Source organism: Alligator sinensis, unplaced genomic scaffold (genome assembly GCF_000455745.1).
Source record: "Alligator sinensis unplaced genomic scaffold, ASM45574v1 scaffold199_1, whole genome shotgun sequence".
Classification (NCBI taxonomy): domain Eukaryota; kingdom Metazoa; phylum Chordata; order Crocodylia; family Alligatoridae; genus Alligator; species Alligator sinensis.
Window position 1 is genome coordinate 2,706,891 of NW_005842008.1, and position 17,430 is coordinate 2,724,320.

Here is a 17,430-nt window from a genome sequence, read left to right on the forward strand (position 1 = left end):
GGCAGACTGCGAGTGGCTGCAGCACAGGGTGGGCGAGGGGCCACTTTTCCACCCCCTGCACTCAGCACCAGCTTGTAACCCACCCCAGCTGCTAGCCTGGGCCCCACACCAGCTCCGGGCTCACCCGTTGGGGCTGCACATGGCAGCAGAAGCTGCAGCCCCCTACTTGCTGCACCAGGCAGTGTTTGCTGCTGCTGCTTGTCCGGAGCTCATGCACTGGGACAGTGGTGACAAACACTGCTTGGCATGGCAAGCGTGGGGGCCACAGCTGCTGCCACTGTGTGTAGCCCCAACGGGCAAGCTCAGAGCCGGCACAGAGCCCAGGCTGGCAGCGGGGGCAGGTTACAAGCTGCTGCTGAGCATGGGCAGGGAAAAAAGTGGCCCCTCGCCTGCCCCGTGCCCTGTGCTCCACGCTGCAGCGAGCCTGTGCCTGCTTAGGACAGCCCCACGTGGACTGCGAGCAGCTGCAGCAGGGAGCACCGGCCAAGGGGCACGGGGTTGGGCCGCTTTTCTCCTACGCTCAGCTTTTCCCCCGGATCCTCCTCTGCCCTCACCCCCCCCCCCACCTGAGTTTCTGGCTGGGGCAGCCATGTGGTCCCAGGCCAGAAGCCCCTGCTGAGGCTTCTGGCTGGGAGGGCGGGGCTGGGTGGGCCCTGCTGTTGTGGGAGTCTGCCGGGTCTTCCTCTGGGTCCTACTGCCCTTGGTTCGTGTCATTTTTGACAGGAACCAGGGGCAGATAAATATTAATTTTCTAAATTGTTTAGGGGCCCTGTGGACTGGATAAAATGGCCTTGCGGGGTGGATCCAGCCCACAGGCCATATTTTGCCCACCCCTGGTGTATGTGTATATCCATCCTTGATTTTTTCCAACCATCTTTATTTTCATTTCTTTCAGTGTTATGTTGCTGTCACTTAAGAGAAAATCTGTTTTATTTTTAAATGCTTGTGTAACCGACCTTAGCTTTATTTCAAGTTTTGGTAATGAAGTAATTGTATTTCTCAGATGTTGCTTTTAAAACAAAATCATCACTTAGGCTTAGCTGGGTTTACAGACTTTACTGGCATTTTTACCCTAAGGGAAACCTTAAAGGTGAGACATTTGGGGCCAGGCCCCATTTACCCTTTATATGTCTGCATGGTGCATACACTGCCACTTAACTGCAGTTTTTAGCACCTAGGCAGTGTTTGGGATTCCGTCTTAGTCCCACTTCAGAGAAACAGAGCTGGCTTGCACATGGAGGAGGTGGAAGACCCTTCTATCTTATAGCCCAGTGGTTAGAGGCATTGACCCATGGAAGAACATTCAGGTTCTTCACCCAACAGGGACTTGAACCTACATTGCCTGCTTCTCAGTAAAGTGCTATGCCCCATCTCCAGCTAGGCACTGTCCAGGTTTCCATTTGAAGCTAGCCTACTAGCATGCCAAGAAGAGGGATCAGGAGGACGTGTAGCACCCAGAGGGTTTGTGGCTCAGTGAAATAGATACTGCCCTGGGAGGGAGTGGCCTTTGAGGTCTGGCTGCTATGGGAAATATTGAATCCTAAATTGTGTGTAGAAACTGCATTTATGTGGTTATGTACCCTCCAGTTAGGGGCATGAAGTGATATTTTTCTCGAACTTCAATCTGTGCTTTAGTAAAAATTGACTGAATTAAACAGCAGCAGGATTCTAGTTGATAAGTTTAGTGAAGAAGAGTGACTAGAAGCTAGAAGTGAGCTCTCTTGACTTCTTGTTTGCTGAGCTGTGTTTCATATTGTGATGTCTTTGACTTCTCAGGGAGTGTGCAAATCATTTCAGGAGGACAAGTTGAATATAAAGTACTGTCTGCCATTCGTTTCATGTGGTGGTACCATTTAATTGGCCTCATCTGGACTAGTGAATTCATCCTGGCTTGTCAGCAAATGACTATTTCTGGGGCAGTGGTTACTTGCTACTTCAATCGGTATGTGCAAAATTTACCTCCTTAATAATATGAAGTTGGGGGGGTTAGTTGTTATTTATAGCCTGTTTCTAGGGAAATAAAATAAAATGCCTTGGATTTATATTTCTGATGGTATCTGCAGGGCTAAATTATCTTATGGGGATGGGACAAGAAAATCAAACAGTTTGTTGCAAGGTCTTGGTTAAGATCTTGTGATGAATGTAACGTTAGTATGGGTCACTACATTAGGTCCTATAGTGACTGGGTCCAGATAAGCTCTGATGCCAGCTGCCAGCATAACTCAGCTGACTACAGTGGGGCTGCACCTGTTAACATCCAGGCTGAATTTGGCCTTTTCCCACTAAACTTCATAGCCCCAGAATAACTTGTATATTCGCAAACAGTGTGATCTGATTCCAGCCAAGATTTTTCATAAATTAAAATTTGTTGTACCAAATATTGACAACTTTCTGGAGAAATATTTTTGAAATTGAAAGTTTGAAATCAACACACAATTTTAAAATTGGGGCTTTGTGTTGCCAAAACACTCTTACCTAAACCTGAATTGTAAGAATCTTATTTATCTCTCACTATTTATGCAACTTTCCATTTCGTGCTTTACTCTTCTTGAATAGTGACACTTCACTGGTTTCGTACAGTAACACAGTGCTCTTTTTATTTCACTTCTAATGTTGCAGGTGAGTGTATAGCTCTCCAAATAAACCATTCTTTCACTGAAACTTCAGAAAACTGCACCCTCAAAACATTTGCAATCCTTGTAGATCTTTTTGCTCCATTGCTGCATTTCCTCTTCTCCGGTCGCCTACTTCTCTACACCCCTCCAGCCCTGGGTAGTTATGCAATTTTATGTTCTATGGAAAATTATGAAATTTTGAGAAAAAAATTAATTCAGAGTGGAGTGGAAAAATATCTCTGAATTTTTCTGCACAGTGGCTGCCTGTTAGGAGTCCTAGGGATTCACAGCTCAGCAAGCTGGCTAGGCAAACTGCTAGGGAACATGAGAGCCTGGCTGAAGAGCTGCTGAGGATCATAGGAGCTTGTCCCACAAGCTGTCCGAGTGCTGGAGACCTCATGGGGCTGGGTGGCTAAGAAGCCAGGAACCTAGGACCTGAGGCTTCCAGGACTTCCAGGCTCACAGCTTCTAGCAGCCCAGCTGTCAACATTTTCTTCAAAATAAGCATGTTTCCACCATTTTGATTTCCAGGAATCAGCATTTTCTGACAGAAAATCATTCCATCAAAAGATTTCCAGCAGCTCTGCATCCCTTCTTCCCCACAACTAGCCTTGCCTTTGTCTACAAGGGTAATTTTTTTTGTGGAAAAAAAAATCTTGCTTGTTGCTGACTAGCTCCACTCCATTGCTTGTAGCAAGTTCAGGAGCTTTAGAGCAGATAGGCTGTTGACTGCTACCTCTGTTTAACCTCTTTGTTTTCTGACCCTCCTTAGAGTAAGCCTGTAATCTCTCCTGTTTAAAATGGTGCCAGAAGCACATCTATGCTAGGGCTCTCTTGCTGACAGCTTTGGAGTGAACTGGTCTTAGCAACAGAAGGAAAGCTTTTGAAAACATGCCTAGTGTTAGCAGAACCTAAAGCAGTCACTTAGGAAGATTTTAAGAAAGGATTTGAATGGCAATAGTCTTATGTTACTATGTCACCCAGCACACCAGGGCCTGAGAAGAAAAGCTTACACTTTACAAATGGCCACATTCTTTTGATTGTGGTACTGTCAGCCCAGATACCTAGCCTTTCTACAGATGCTTATAGTTCAGTGCCTATTTGCTCCTAAGGACACAGTGGGCGCATCCGGATGTGCGTGGACATTTGGTTCCCCGGGGACAACTAGCAGTGGCACACCTTGCACTGCAGCTACTTGTTCTTGGGGAATGCCTGGTGAACCCAGGGGCAGTAAGGGAGGCTGGGGCCAGCACTGTGCTGGCCCTAGCAGCCTTACCTGGAGTCCTGGGGGCTTCCTGGGGCTGCAGCTACAGTGATCCTGCTGGACAGAGTCTGGCCAGCAGCCGCAGCGCGGCTCCAGTGGCCCAGCTCTGCTTTTCAGCAGCACACACTGCCTGTGCGTGCACTGCTCCAGGTTTTTTCCCCCACATTTTTTTTGTTCTGTTTTTTGACCCCTGGATATCCCTGGGGAAAAAAAAACCCTGCAGAACAAAACAGTGCAGTGCATGCATAGGCAGTGCGTCCTTACCGCACTGCATGTGGCACTGCAGATGTGTTTGCATTGCCACATATTGTGTGGGTGCTGTCATCTGGACACACCCAGTGTTGCATCCCATTCTTCTTGTTTCTTAAACTTAAGCAATGGAGAGTTGCACCCAGAGGGCCAAGCTCTGAGGATCTGGGGAACTGCTCTGGAACAGTTTGCTTCAGGATGTATGGAAGAAAAAATATCTTCACTTGTTCCAGAGGTGTCTGCCCCTGTGCAATCTTTGTATGACACCTCTGCTTCAGCTCACCATTATTTAGGAATACTATTTGCTTTGTCCCACACTGCATAGAACAAGAACCCAGATACCAGGCTATTCTAAGCTGCATTGTGAATCAGGAAAAGATCCTATTACTACTATCCACCCACTTGTCCCATGCCTACCTGAGCTTTGGGCTGCCTAGCTGTCAGGCATGGCAGCCCCTGAGCTGCTGTACATAGTGTTGGCAAACATGAGAGCCCAGCTCTGTTCTGGAGGTCCCAAAGGCATAGATATCCCTTGCCTCCTGTACCCAGGGCAAGGAAGATGACATTGAAGCTGATGCGGTGATTCCATCAACAAAAACTCCCTTGCGTAGGGGAATCCTCAAAAGACCAAGTCTATCAGCTTTCCCATCACGTGGAACCACCAGAGTGAAGTCTAGGACCTGACCCTTGGCATTGGCAAGGTTTCTGTTCCAAGTCCCGTTGAAATCACTCCCTTCTTTGTCCGTCTGCTTTGCAGTTCTGCTTTTGCTTGCCAGCCAACATGCATGGTGTTGACAGAATAGTGCTTGGGAAGGGAAGTGTGATTTTCTGTGATAGTGATCCCTCTTCCTGCCCCTCAGTCTGTCAGCATAGATAAGCAGGTAAACCAAAGCAGTGAAGTAATGGGGATAGGAAGGTGCAGCAGCAACAGTACTGACATCAAAAGGGAAAGGAGAGTGTGAACTATCTTGGTCCCTGCCAACAACGAAGAACTTGTTACCAAGTTCTTACATGCTTCTTTTAATGTATTTTCTAGTGCGGCCTCATAAACGCGTTACAAGATCTTTGTTTGTGATGACCCACAGAGAGGCTTTCCTTCTAGTTAGTGCATAGTCACAGGAAATGGAACAGCCTTTCCCCGAGGAAATCGGCTTCCCCTGTACACACAGCAGTCCATTGGGCTCTCCACTGCTTCTGTATATAAACAGAACTAAAAATGGGGAATGCAGAGTTTTTTCAGCTGGATTAGCTTTACAGGTGACATCTGTTTGACCTGAAACAATAATACTGAAACTATTCTGTTTTCTTGTACTTTAGATTAAAAAAAATTCTAAAAGGGTTTATCTTTTTTAATAAAAGAAAAAGGGGTTAATTTAACAGCTGGCTACTTTTCTGTGACTTGAAAAAAAGGTCTTGGTCTCCTCAAAGGTCTGGAATAGCCTGCCATCGGAGGTGGTTCAAGCACCTACATTGAACACCTTCAAGAGAAATTTGGATGTTTATCTTGCTGGGATCCTATGACCCCAGCTGACTTCCTGCCCCTTGGGCAGGGGGCTGGACTCGATGATCTTCCAAGGTCCCTTCCAGCCCTAACGTCTATGAAATCTATGAAAGCTTGTTGTTCAAGTAGTTCGTTTTGTATAAGGATTTATTTTCATCTTGAAATATTGAGAGGTTATGTGCATACCTGCCTGTTCCTTCTGATGAGACTTTGTCCCTTAAAGAAAGAGGCCTGAGGTTTTGAACAATTTCTGAAAATTTTCTACTTAAGACCAAATACTGCCAGTGCTCACATGTTGAGTAACTTCAGTCACACAAGTAGTCCCATGCTATTCTTTTGACTAAAGTTATTCATATGGCTAAGCATAAACCTTAGTCCTAGAAAACATCCTGGCAGGGACTCAAAATTAAAATGCATATCAATGTTTGCAGGATTAGGGTTTTAGAACTTAATTCTAGAGGTGCTTAGCACCTATCACTTCTGTTAACATTCGTTGGAATTGGAAGTACTCAGTACTTTTCAGGATCAGGCACTTAAGGTTGGGTCTTATTCAGAACTTGGTACTGGGCACATAAGCAGCACTTTTTTGTCCACCCTGCTTAAGTTCCTTTCCTGAAAAATCCTTAACATGTCAGTCTTTGTAATGCACCTTCATTTGAGCCTTAAGAGTAGGTTACAAGGAGTGGTAAGAACCCAGACAGCCGTTACATAAATGGTTTCTCAGGGACTTGAGTAGTGTAGAATAGGATCACACTTAGAAACTTAGATGTCAGTGTGGGGATCTAGCCATCAGTCACTAAGGTCATACCTCGGGACCAAATTTTCAATAGCCCTTTCAAAAATCTGCCAGTAGTCTTTATAAGTTTATCTTTTCTCAATCTCATAAACTCACACTTACACATGTAAAAAAGCCATGTAATATACATGTAATCAGACTAATATTTCTGAGCAAATAGGCAAATACTCCCTCCCATTTTTAATGGGCAGTTGAAAATTTGTCACTCAGTGGATTAAATATCTATTCTAGGACCTTTTCTACATTGAGGAGAAAAATAAGTGCTTTAGTCTTTCATTAGGCAAAACTGAATAGTATATAAACTATTGCAAATGTTAAATTTGTTCCTAGTGGTCATTTTAAAAATGAGATTCAATTTCACCAAATCGTGATTAATTCTTTAATAGAGTTAAAAGTATATTTATTGTCAAATTCTTGAGATGTGTTTTATATATGAACTGAACTGACCAGAGAGGTGATAAATTGAACTTCAAGTGCTCAGAAACCATGAACAAGGTCTAAAAAATTAGAAGATAGCTTGAAAATTATGAGTTCTTTTTTTTAAAAAAAAAAAGCACTTTGGGTTCTCTTTCTTCTTCTTTTGGTTTTTGAGCATCTGGAGTGCACTTAGGTTACATTTTCAAACATTTTCTCTACAACCTAGAGAAGTAGAATTGTTTCATAAGTGAAAGTAATCCCTTGACACTGAGGGCATCTTTACATGTCTTTGGGAGTGAGGGGGGTTGCTTTAATTAGAGCAGCTCTCAGGAGCTGCTCTAATTAAAGTGCCCTCAGTGTCTTGTGCATTCACAAGCTTTATTTCAACAAGCTTTAGTTAAAGTGCTCCCACCGCCATTTTGAAGCATAGGGATGCTGAATACATGAGATGCTGAGGCTGCTTGAGCATGTGTCCTGCACGTCTACAGACACCCCAAGAGTTTGGGCTTTGTGGAAAATACCATATAGCACAAATATCACAGTGAAATTGTAAGAATTGTTAGTATTTTAAAAGTAAAATATATAACAGGAGTAAGGCTGCTATTTAGTGTAATGCACAATACAAGTTTGTGGGCATTCGGAGTAGCATTGTGCACTATAATTTAGGGATGCATAGATAATATAATGAAAAAGGATAGTAAGGCCCAGCAGTCCTCCAGTGATTTCAATACTGGCAAATTATTGTGCGTACATGACACTTTATTGACTTCCTTGGGTCTCAATGCAAGTACAGTAGTCCATTTTCACAGAAGTCATTGCAAGAGATGGGCTGATGGCTTCAAACACTAATGTGTGTGTATCACTATGTGCATGTGACCAAATGTGCTGGATTGGGGCAGCCTATTTTTTTAAAAATGAGAAATTTTGGCCTAATTTGGTGTGATACCAAAAAATGTAAACAGTTTAGAATAGGATATAGATGAAACCATGAAGATAATTGAGCCAAACCATACTTTATTTTGCAAATCTCCCAAACCACTGTTGCTTTCATTGGGTTGGAGTGTTATTATAGCTGTAATAGGCCAGGAGATGTGAGAGAAGCTACAGGCAAAGTTCCCTCTAAGGTGCGTGCGTCTACAGCCGTGCACAACTAAAAGTCTGGCCGTGCACAGCCTTTTCAAGGCTGCGTACCAGTGGAGAGAAGCTGAAAGTAAGCTCCTAGGCGAGGTTGGGGCAGGAGCCTGCATGGGCTCCACCAGCTCTGGGGAAGTGCTCCACTCCCCGGACCCGATGCAGGGGAGCAGAGCACTTCCCTGGAGCCAGCGGAGCCTGTGCCAGCCCCTGGCCCCAGCCTCCGGCCCCCAGCCTCCAGCCCCCAGCTCCATCCTCTCAGCTCCAGCCTCCGGCCCCAGCCTCTCCCCGCCCCCCCCCCCCGCCCCCAGCCTCTCGCCCCCACCCCCCCAGCCTCTCGGCTCCAGCCTCCGGCCCCAGCCTTTAGCCCTCAGCCCCCAACCCTCAGCTCCCTTCGCTAAGTATCCCACGCTGGACCGAGGCGGCGCGCTCACAGACTGAGGTGGTGCGCTCATGGACCGCTACTCCTTAAAGGGAACTTCAGCTACAGTTTTTTATTATATATTTATTGGACTACTTGGGAGATGGTTTAGTTGCCGGAGGCAGGACTATAGGGAAAATCTCATTGTTCTTTTTCTAATGTACATAGAACCAAAATGTCTAGCAACTTTGTTAGAACTTGGCTTTAGGGAAAATCCTTGGCTGGACCAAGGAGGCTTGAAAAAGACTTGAAATTTATATAAGCTTTAAAACCTGAGATTCTTGCTCATTCATCAGTATTGATAAAATGTAATTCCTTCAGTTGTAAATGTACTATTAACTTAAGTACAAACTTTGCTCTCTCTGTCTTTCCTGTACTTGGTTAATATTTAACTTGCTGTTCTTTAGCCTTTTCTTTTCCTAGGTCTGACTGAAATTGTCACATGTAAGCTATTTTGAACAGAAAAGTATGGGATTACCTGGGTGAAATTCTTGCAGTTTATCAAATCATATTAATTTCGGACATAAAAATGATGTCTTTCAGAAAGCAGATCAAAATACTTGTTCTGCGCGAAAATCCAGCATCCCCTGAGCTGCTCCCCTGGCTGCAAGATCAAAACTAATGCATACCAGCAACCGCTTTGCTGGTATTTCCTATTTAAAATAATGTGGTATATAGGCATATTTAAATATAACTTTATAGCAGCAATGTAGTTATTGCTATGAAAGGGCTGCAGTGATACACTCAGAATTACTGCAACACTATGATACCTATCTTGACATAGCTGTGTAATGTTTAAATTCCTTCTGCGAAGATTTAATAAAAATATCTTCCTTTTCTCAACCCACCCAGCTCCTTTCTCTTGCACACAACTCTTTTATGCTTAGTTTTTTTTTTTCTGTAAATGATTAATTTTAAAGGTGATAACAACTATTAAAGGATTCACTTCTAAAGAGAGAACATTTTAGTTATGATTTAGGGTCTGATCCTTAGCCACTTGCTCAAGCAGTACTTCCATTGATATCAATGATATTTTTGCCTGTGTAGATATTTCAGGGTTGGTCTTATCATTTAAGGATCTTTTGCAAACATCATAACTAGGGGTGTGCGAAGTGGGCAGTGTTCGATTCGGATTCAGCCCAATTCAGGGGACAGTGATTCGATTTGCTGATTTGGATCACTGTCCTGATTCAATTCGGCTGAATCTGAATCAGAAGATTTGATTCTGATTCGGAGAATCAGTGATTCAGCCATATACATGGTTTGTTTTTTCAATGTACCTTGAGGTACCCAGCATGGTTCGTGAATGCTGAGATGGTGGGGCAGATGAAATGTCCCACAGGAGCGTGGGGAGGCCCCCCGCGTGCCCTCTCCAGACCCAGGAGGCACCAGTTAGCAAGCCGGGGGATCCCCCATGTGCTCCGCAGCAGACCCAGAAGTGGACCGGAAGTACTTCTGGTCCAATTCCAGGTTCGCCGCCGAGCACGCAGGGAACCCTCCCGCACTGCCATGGGACGCTCCATCTGCCCCAGCATCGCAGCGTTCACAAGCTGCGCCTGGTACCTCAAGGTACATAGAAAAAACATTTAAAGCTGTTTCTGTGTCCGAATCATCAAATCTCTCTGAATTGAATCAGAGGCTTCAGAGAGATTAATGGGTCTCCTGATTTGGATTCGGAGGTTTGGCAGCCAAATTGGGCCAAATTTCCTCCGAGTCAAATCAGCAACCAAAGCTTCACACAGCCCTACTAATTACAGTGGCCATTGAGCAGTGTGTTTGGAATCCCTAAGACACTGTGAGGGATTTATAATGCCAAATACAGTGTTTTCTCAGTGCTTTTTTTTAGTGAATTTCCTGGTTCTAGAGAGCTAATTAGTATAAATTCTTGAGAGCTATGTCATACGATTTCTTGTAAAAGATTCACATTAAACTGACCTTTTAAAAGCAAACAAGAAAAGGAATCTGTATTTGGGATTTTGCTCTCCATTATAAGACAAAACATGAAGTTAATTTTCATACATTCTTTTGGGTTTTGGAAGACATATGCTATTACCTCAAGAGAACTTAGTTAAAATGTGGTAAAACTATGTATTTTTGATTACCATTTAGTCAAATAATATTATAAACACATTCACTCAAATTCTTTTTTGTGTGCTCCATTGTAAATCTGAAATAAAACTGTTGGCTACAATACAAATTTTTTGGATTTACCTCAGCAACACTGAAAGCAAAATCTGGTGAAATTGTAAGTGACCTCACACAGTAAATCTCATTTTTGCATATAAGATCCTGCCAGACTGTGTTTATTTTAGACTGCTTTATTTCTGAAATAGAAATAGTGATACCAGATTTGCAGACTAAACTCCTGAAACCAAGTCATACAAGGAGTGCAGGAAGACTAGAAAGGTGGCATAAATGGAATAGAAGTATTTAGAGTGTAGTTCTCATAGATTATTGACTGTTAACATTTTATAACAGGTTCTTCTATGTGATATCTGTTATTGATGGCACCAAAATAGTAATTGCCTAGGAATTAATCCAGTAACAGATTTTTAACTTGTTTTTGTTCATCTGGACTAAAGATGTCCTTGAATTCCCAGTTGAAGTCAGTGGAAGTCTGGACTTGGATCAGGCCCTAATGGCAAGGATAGGTTAATGCATTTGATTATCAAATGTTGAAACCACATGTGATATTACACGTTAAAGACCAATAATGTTAATAGCTGTTTTTCCTGGTTTTATAACTTTTTAACACTCTGTTTATTTTTCTTCCTAGAAATAAAAGTAGCCCGCCAAGTCACCCGATCCTATCTTCCATATCAGTTCTTTTCTGCTATCATCTAGGAACAGCTGTAAAAGGGTCATTTTTGATCACTTTACTGAGAATACCAAGGACTATTCTCATGTACATTTATAATACTTTAAAAGAAAAGGTAGGCATGTTCTTTTTGTAAAACAATCATACAGTAGTTAACTTGTGATGTATAGGAAGGAAATTTCTTGAACAATTAACTCTATGCAAAAAATAGGAACGCGAGCTTTATTTCATTTGGGTTTCTTATCCATATGGACTCTACATATACACCTCTCATCTCAGATTTTAAAAACAAATAAGAAAAACAGGTACTTTTAAGTAGTAATGTTGAGTGAAGTATTTTAAATCTCATATAATTATTTAAAAAACAAGCAAAACTAACCAAAAATGTCACTATTATTTTAAGCTGAAAATGTCTCCTTATTAAATGATTTCACCTGCTTTGTGGTGTGAAACACTAGAAAATAGGTGAAATAAAAACAAATGTGTGTTTACATAGTATCCAAACCATATAATTTAAGGCACATTAAAATTTAGCTAAACTATTTGTTGCCTGTCATCTAATTATCAGACACCTCTGCATTTCCTGGCTTCTGTTGAAAACAGAAGTTCCAAAATAACACAGAATCCAGCTCCATTTCCAGATCAGAAAGTTGGAATAAACATTTGGACCAGAATTTTTCAAATGCCAGTCTCTGAAGTAAAACAAAACTTTGGCCTTAAAACATTGTTAATTGTAGAGAGGTAGTTAGCTCTGCTAGTCTGGAGTCAGGCAAAAGGTAGAGCAGAGTGGCACCTTATGGACTAATTCAGAGATGCATAAGCCTTCATAAGCAGCAGCTCACTTTGTCAGATGTCATCTTGCCTTCTGATTGGTTATTTGATTCAGTAAAGACTTTTGAAGATTACCTTTTACTAAATACTGTAAAACAGATGAGGGATTTTGTTACAGCCTGAGCCAGGTGTATAGCAGGCTCAGAAAATTAACAGTATGTGAGTAGACAGATAGTCTTGTGAGACATCTCAACTGCTTTCAGTTCTGCCACAAAATGAGCTAGGTCCTGTCAATTTAGAGGCACTGTAATCTAAGTAGAGTGTAATGAGCCTTAATCAGGTGTGAAACACAGAGCAGGCTGTTCCCACAGGAATTAGCAGACAGGTTTCAGGTGACTTAAGTGGTACCTTTAATATTAAAATCAATGGGATTTGCAAATGGCTGGCAGTAGTGTAAATGGTGCTCTGTCTTAACCATGGGCTCCATAAGTGGCTTCTACTGTACTGCACTGGAAAAAATATAGGTTTTATTTTCCACCTCAAAAGGGAGCTGTATGAATAGTGGTGCATAGTTGTGATTCTTGTAGTCCATGTAAAGGAGTCATGTAAATAATGTGTAAAAAATAGAAAGGTCATTGATTAATCACAACATAAATGTACATAGAAATCCCATAGTCTGATTCTCTTGTGTTACATATGAAGCAGGTGTGGCTGTGACAACTTCTGGGTATATTTAGTTTGAGTTGGTATTGTTTAGCAAGGTGGGTTTCTTTATATACCAATTTGCCAGATGCAGGAAAGGGACTGTCCATGTAGTGTTCTGACCTTTCAGTATCAAGGGGAGAAGGGATTTGGGCCTTCATCTTTAGGATAGTGGTTGGAAACAGCTCCAGAGTGGCCTTACCAAATGTATTTCTGGGTTTAATTTATGTATGGACACAGTAGCCTAAGCCATAAGGCAGCCTCCTCTTCCAGTGCCCCTTTCTGGCCCTCCCCAGCTGAGTAGTATGGGGAAATTGCAACTAACATTATAATCCCCCACTATGGGATTTGAGGTAGGAGAGGATTGATCATGATACTTTCACAGTAAAACCATCTCATCAGTGAGACATGGTAAAGTATCATCATCACTCAACTGGGCTTGGGGTATAATTTTCTTAATGGGATATAAAAAAAAATGTAATGTTGGAAAATTTGCAAAGATGTTAAACTCCTTGATAAAATATTCTAACCTTCACTGCTTTCATATAGCTCCCTACTATATGTGACCACACACTCACAATAAGAGCTGCCTCTTATTAAAAACACAACAAAATCTTTCTGATCCGTGAGAGACAGTGAATAAAAACAGAACTCTAGATCAAACATCTCACATGAACAACTTGCCTTTAATGCTATCTGGGTACAATGTCTATTTATGATTGGCCTGCTGCAGTGATCCCCAAGATTTAAGACTTAATTGTTATTTTTTCAAGTACTTTGGAGACTTAACAACTTTGGAGTTTGGTTTTTTACTTGTTTGATTGATTTATTTATTTGTGTTATAGATCTAATGTGAATCCAGATCCCTGTAAGAATTCAAATAGTTTCCTGACAGGAATAATCTCCTGGAGTATAAATCTGCATTTTTCAGTTTTTATAAGAAAACTAAAAGGTGTGCGTGTGTGTATGCACACACATGCATGTACATCAGTCTGTCCTTTTTAAGGGTGCCAGTTATTTCAGAATCTTGCAAACACTTGGATAAAATTACAAAGAAAATACGAACACTTTATTTGTAAATATACCCTCTGCCAGTTGCCGCTCAGTGCATGAAGGGTTACTGCCTTGCCTGATTCCTTTGTGCTCTATGCAGCTGTTAGCAAACCAAAGCTGCTTACAGTAGTTATTTTCTTTCCAGGGCAGACTCTTCCCCCCACAGAAAAAAAAAAAAAGTTCAAATCATCAATCATTAATACTGCGGGGTCTGAATTAAAAACAACTCCCATAAGCAGGAAGGAAATCTCTGCTGTTTAAGTGAATGCCCTGTGAGAACTATAGTATCCTGTTAAGCGAGTTCATTTGAAATGTCAGTTTTATAAAAGTCTAACTCTGTCTCTAGTAACCATTTACTTCATTTTGTTGCAGGAGAGTGTATGTGCCAGATGCTTGTTCAAAAGCTGTTTCTGTTGCTTTTGGTGCTTGGAAAGGTGCCTAAGATACTTTAACCAGGTACATTGTATCAACTGCATACCTCAAAGTAGAGTTTACATAGCTGAAGCAGTCAATAACTTAATTGTGCCGTATGTCTCAAATTCTGTTTTGAATCTTTGCTCCTATTCATGGTATCAAATGGCATCTAATATCTCCTACTGTATGAAAGCTTTGTGATGCATGGGCACTATATTGATGTGTAAAATGACAAAGATCTATCACTTGTTTTGTAAGTCTACATTAGAGCATTAAAACCTCAATTTATTGCTGGTTAACTGGAATTAGCTCATCTGCTTGTAAATGTTCTTCTGGACACCTCACAAATACTTGTCAATTAGTTCATACCAGCTCAAACACTCCAGTGTTGACAAACCAAAGATGGATGTAATACAGTGTAGGTAGATAAATTACTTTTCACCCTAGGAGCTATTGCTAAAAGAGAAAACTTGATCACTGATGTCTTCTGTTTCATTAATAATATATCCTGGAATATAATCCAAAAGAGGGAAACCACAGAATACAATGTTCCCTTTCTTTGAGAGAGATCTTTATTTTTTTAACAGTTTCTTTTTCAAAGATGTTTTTATGAGAAGTGAGTGATCTCCTTCATACAACCATTTTTCAAATACTTGACTCCTACTCTTTCCTTCTTGATCCTTTCCTCTGCATTCTTCCCAACTCCATTTCTATTACTGTCTATACTACTTATGTTTGCTAATATGCTTTCATTTTCTATTGTGGCCCTTCTGTCTTTAGCTGTTGGATCAGGGGGAAGTGAATTTGTTCACACTGATCTCCTACCGCTGTGTATGGAATTCTACAGGCCCTAATCTCTCTCAAGTTGTCTCTGGTATTTTGTTCTGTCTAATGATGACTTTGGAATTACAGGATACAAGTTATCCTGTATCTTGGTGTCTTTTAAATCAGATTCTGGTCTAGTGGCTGCCTTCCTGTGTATAGCAGCTGCATAAATGAAACTGAACGCTGGAAGGCTAGAAAGTAATTGGCTTTGCCGAGTCTAAGCTAAATTCTTGTTCAACAAAATCATTAGTTCTGTGGGATGAACTTTCCAGGCTTACATTCTTGGGTAGATCTTATGGTCACTGACTTGGTTAAGAAACTTGGAGTTAGTTTTGACTCCAAACATTCCGTTAACAAAGCATGTTATTGTCACCCTTCACCTTGGCTTGCTGCCCTTCAAAGATATAGCCAGCATAATAGTGTTTGCTTTCTCCAGCTGTTGTTGTATGTTATGAGTTTGTTACGAGAAGAATTAATTATTGTTTTGTTTTTTGCTGGGTTCTAAAGCTTCTGTTTTATTCCTTGTTCTGTTAAAAGATTTCCTGTTTTTTGCCTGGATCATTGTAGTGAAATACCTATTTTTAAAAACAGTTCTATTTGTTCACTAAATAATGCAGGGCTGTTTGCTATTAAACAATTGCTTGTTTGGGTATTTATTTGGCAATGATGGCCATACCTTCAGCTTTGTAAACCTGAGCAGCATAACATCAGGGAGAGGCTTAGAGGACAAAATAATCATGAACTTTAGAAGGTAACTAATAGAAGTTACATTGCATGAAAGAACAAGATCAAGTACAGATTAGTTCTTTATGCAGGATAATTAATTTTTTTAATAATTTATCATATTTTTGAGGATGTTCCCCCTAAAAATAGGTGTACATAAACTTGAGAGTTTTTTGGTATATATCTTGTGTAAGACTAAAAATAGGAACCAGGCCTCAACTTTACTAGTTGTTTCAAATAGAAGCCTAATTTTAAGCATCTAAATAAGTGGCTTGATTTCTCAGATGTGCTGAAAATACAGCAGGTCTCGCTGAAAACAGTGGAAGTTGCTTGGTGCTCTGATCTTTAGAAAATTGGACAACTCTTTCTCTAGTTCTTTAACGAACGCTTTAGAGTCAGGTTTTAAACTACATTTTAAGAAACTTAGAAGTTTGGCCTCTTTGTATTTTTCTTATATTTTAAAAGTTTGGTTTGCATGTCTTCCATGAATTTATTTTTAGGGAGTTAAATTGCTAAAAGGTAGAGCTGTTGTTATTGAAATTGCTCCTAAGCTTATTGTGTGGGTTGATAGTCCCCATTATGTGCTTTACCTTTGCCCTGGTGTCACATTCTCTGGTGATAACAATTCCTCCACAAGTGCATCTTTACTTGTGATTTCTAAAAAGAAATTCATTAGGAACGCTGGTAGGTGGGAAGACATGACATCGAAAAAATTCCCTGTAGCACTCCTGCATTACGTTCTTCCCCTGCCTGTCTTGAAGTCATTCATAATATTTAAATCCTCCTCTGCCTTTATTTTGTAAGATAAGCAGAGTTGAACTTGGTCAGGACTTAGATAGGAAACTTGCAGAGAAAGCAGAGGTGCCACTAGAAATAATGTGGTAATCTAGTCACAAACTGTTTCCTGTGATAGGTGCCCTCAGATGATACTATGAGCACCAATGCTGCTCCGATGTGCTAGATTTCCAGCAGCCTCCTGCATTTCATGTGTCAGTGTCCCCGTGCTTAAAAATGGTCGCGGGGGCACTTGAACTAAAGCTAATCGAACGAGCTTCTTTTCAAGCGTCCTCACCACCATTTTCAAGAGTGGGGAAGCTAATACATGATATGTGATGGCACTTTAATTAGAGCAGGTCTCAGAGCTGCTCTAATTAAAGCATCACTCCCTCCACTCCCGGAGCACATGTAAAAGTGCCCTCAGTGTCCCATCATTGTGTCAGAGGGCACTGTGTAGCTGAATGTGCCATCTTTCAATTGACATATAAATGACATATAAGACTAGAGTCCTGACTGTCATATGACAGAGAGAATTAGCCCTGTGTAAACAAGTGGGTATTGTGACTGGACTCCATGATTCCTCTTAAGCCTGTTCAAGACGGTGTGATTTAAGAATGGATGGATCCATTTTAGCCTCTTATTCTGCTTTTGTTTCTTTTTACCAAAGCCACAAGTTTGTTCATATGCATTATGCAAAATCCCACAAATATTTCACATAGAACAGAAGCAGCATCCTTTATATGCCAAAAAAATGGTAGTAATGGGAATTGTACCAAAGCATGGATGTAACTCAGGCTGCATAAACACATTCAGATAACCTGAGAGAATTCTCCCAGATTTATTTTCCTTGTGGAAAAACTTACCCAGAACTGCATGTACAGACATTCAAATGCTAAGGCCCTGAACAGTGGAGAGCTTGCACTGTGCAGCCAGGGCAGGCCCCTATGACCATG

At 41.3% G+C, this 17,430-nt stretch overlaps 1 protein-coding gene across 4 annotated transcripts in view; it reads left to right on the forward strand.

Annotated features, from left to right (window-relative positions):
• The window catches only part of SLC44A3 (solute carrier family 44 member 3), a 59,187-nt gene that overhangs the window by 24,636 nt on the left and 17,121 nt on the right, over positions 1-17,430 (forward strand). For all 4 annotated transcript variants that reach the window (XM_025201884.1, XM_025201887.1, XM_025201885.1 and 1 more), the window contains exons 8-10: positions 1,777-1,942; positions 11,171-11,327; positions 14,111-14,194. In XM_025201884.1, coding sequence (XP_025057669.1) covers positions 1,777-1,942; positions 11,171-11,327; positions 14,111-14,194 — 407 coding nt within the window. The remainder of the gene's footprint in view (positions 1-1,776; positions 1,943-11,170; positions 11,328-14,110; positions 14,195-17,430) is intronic.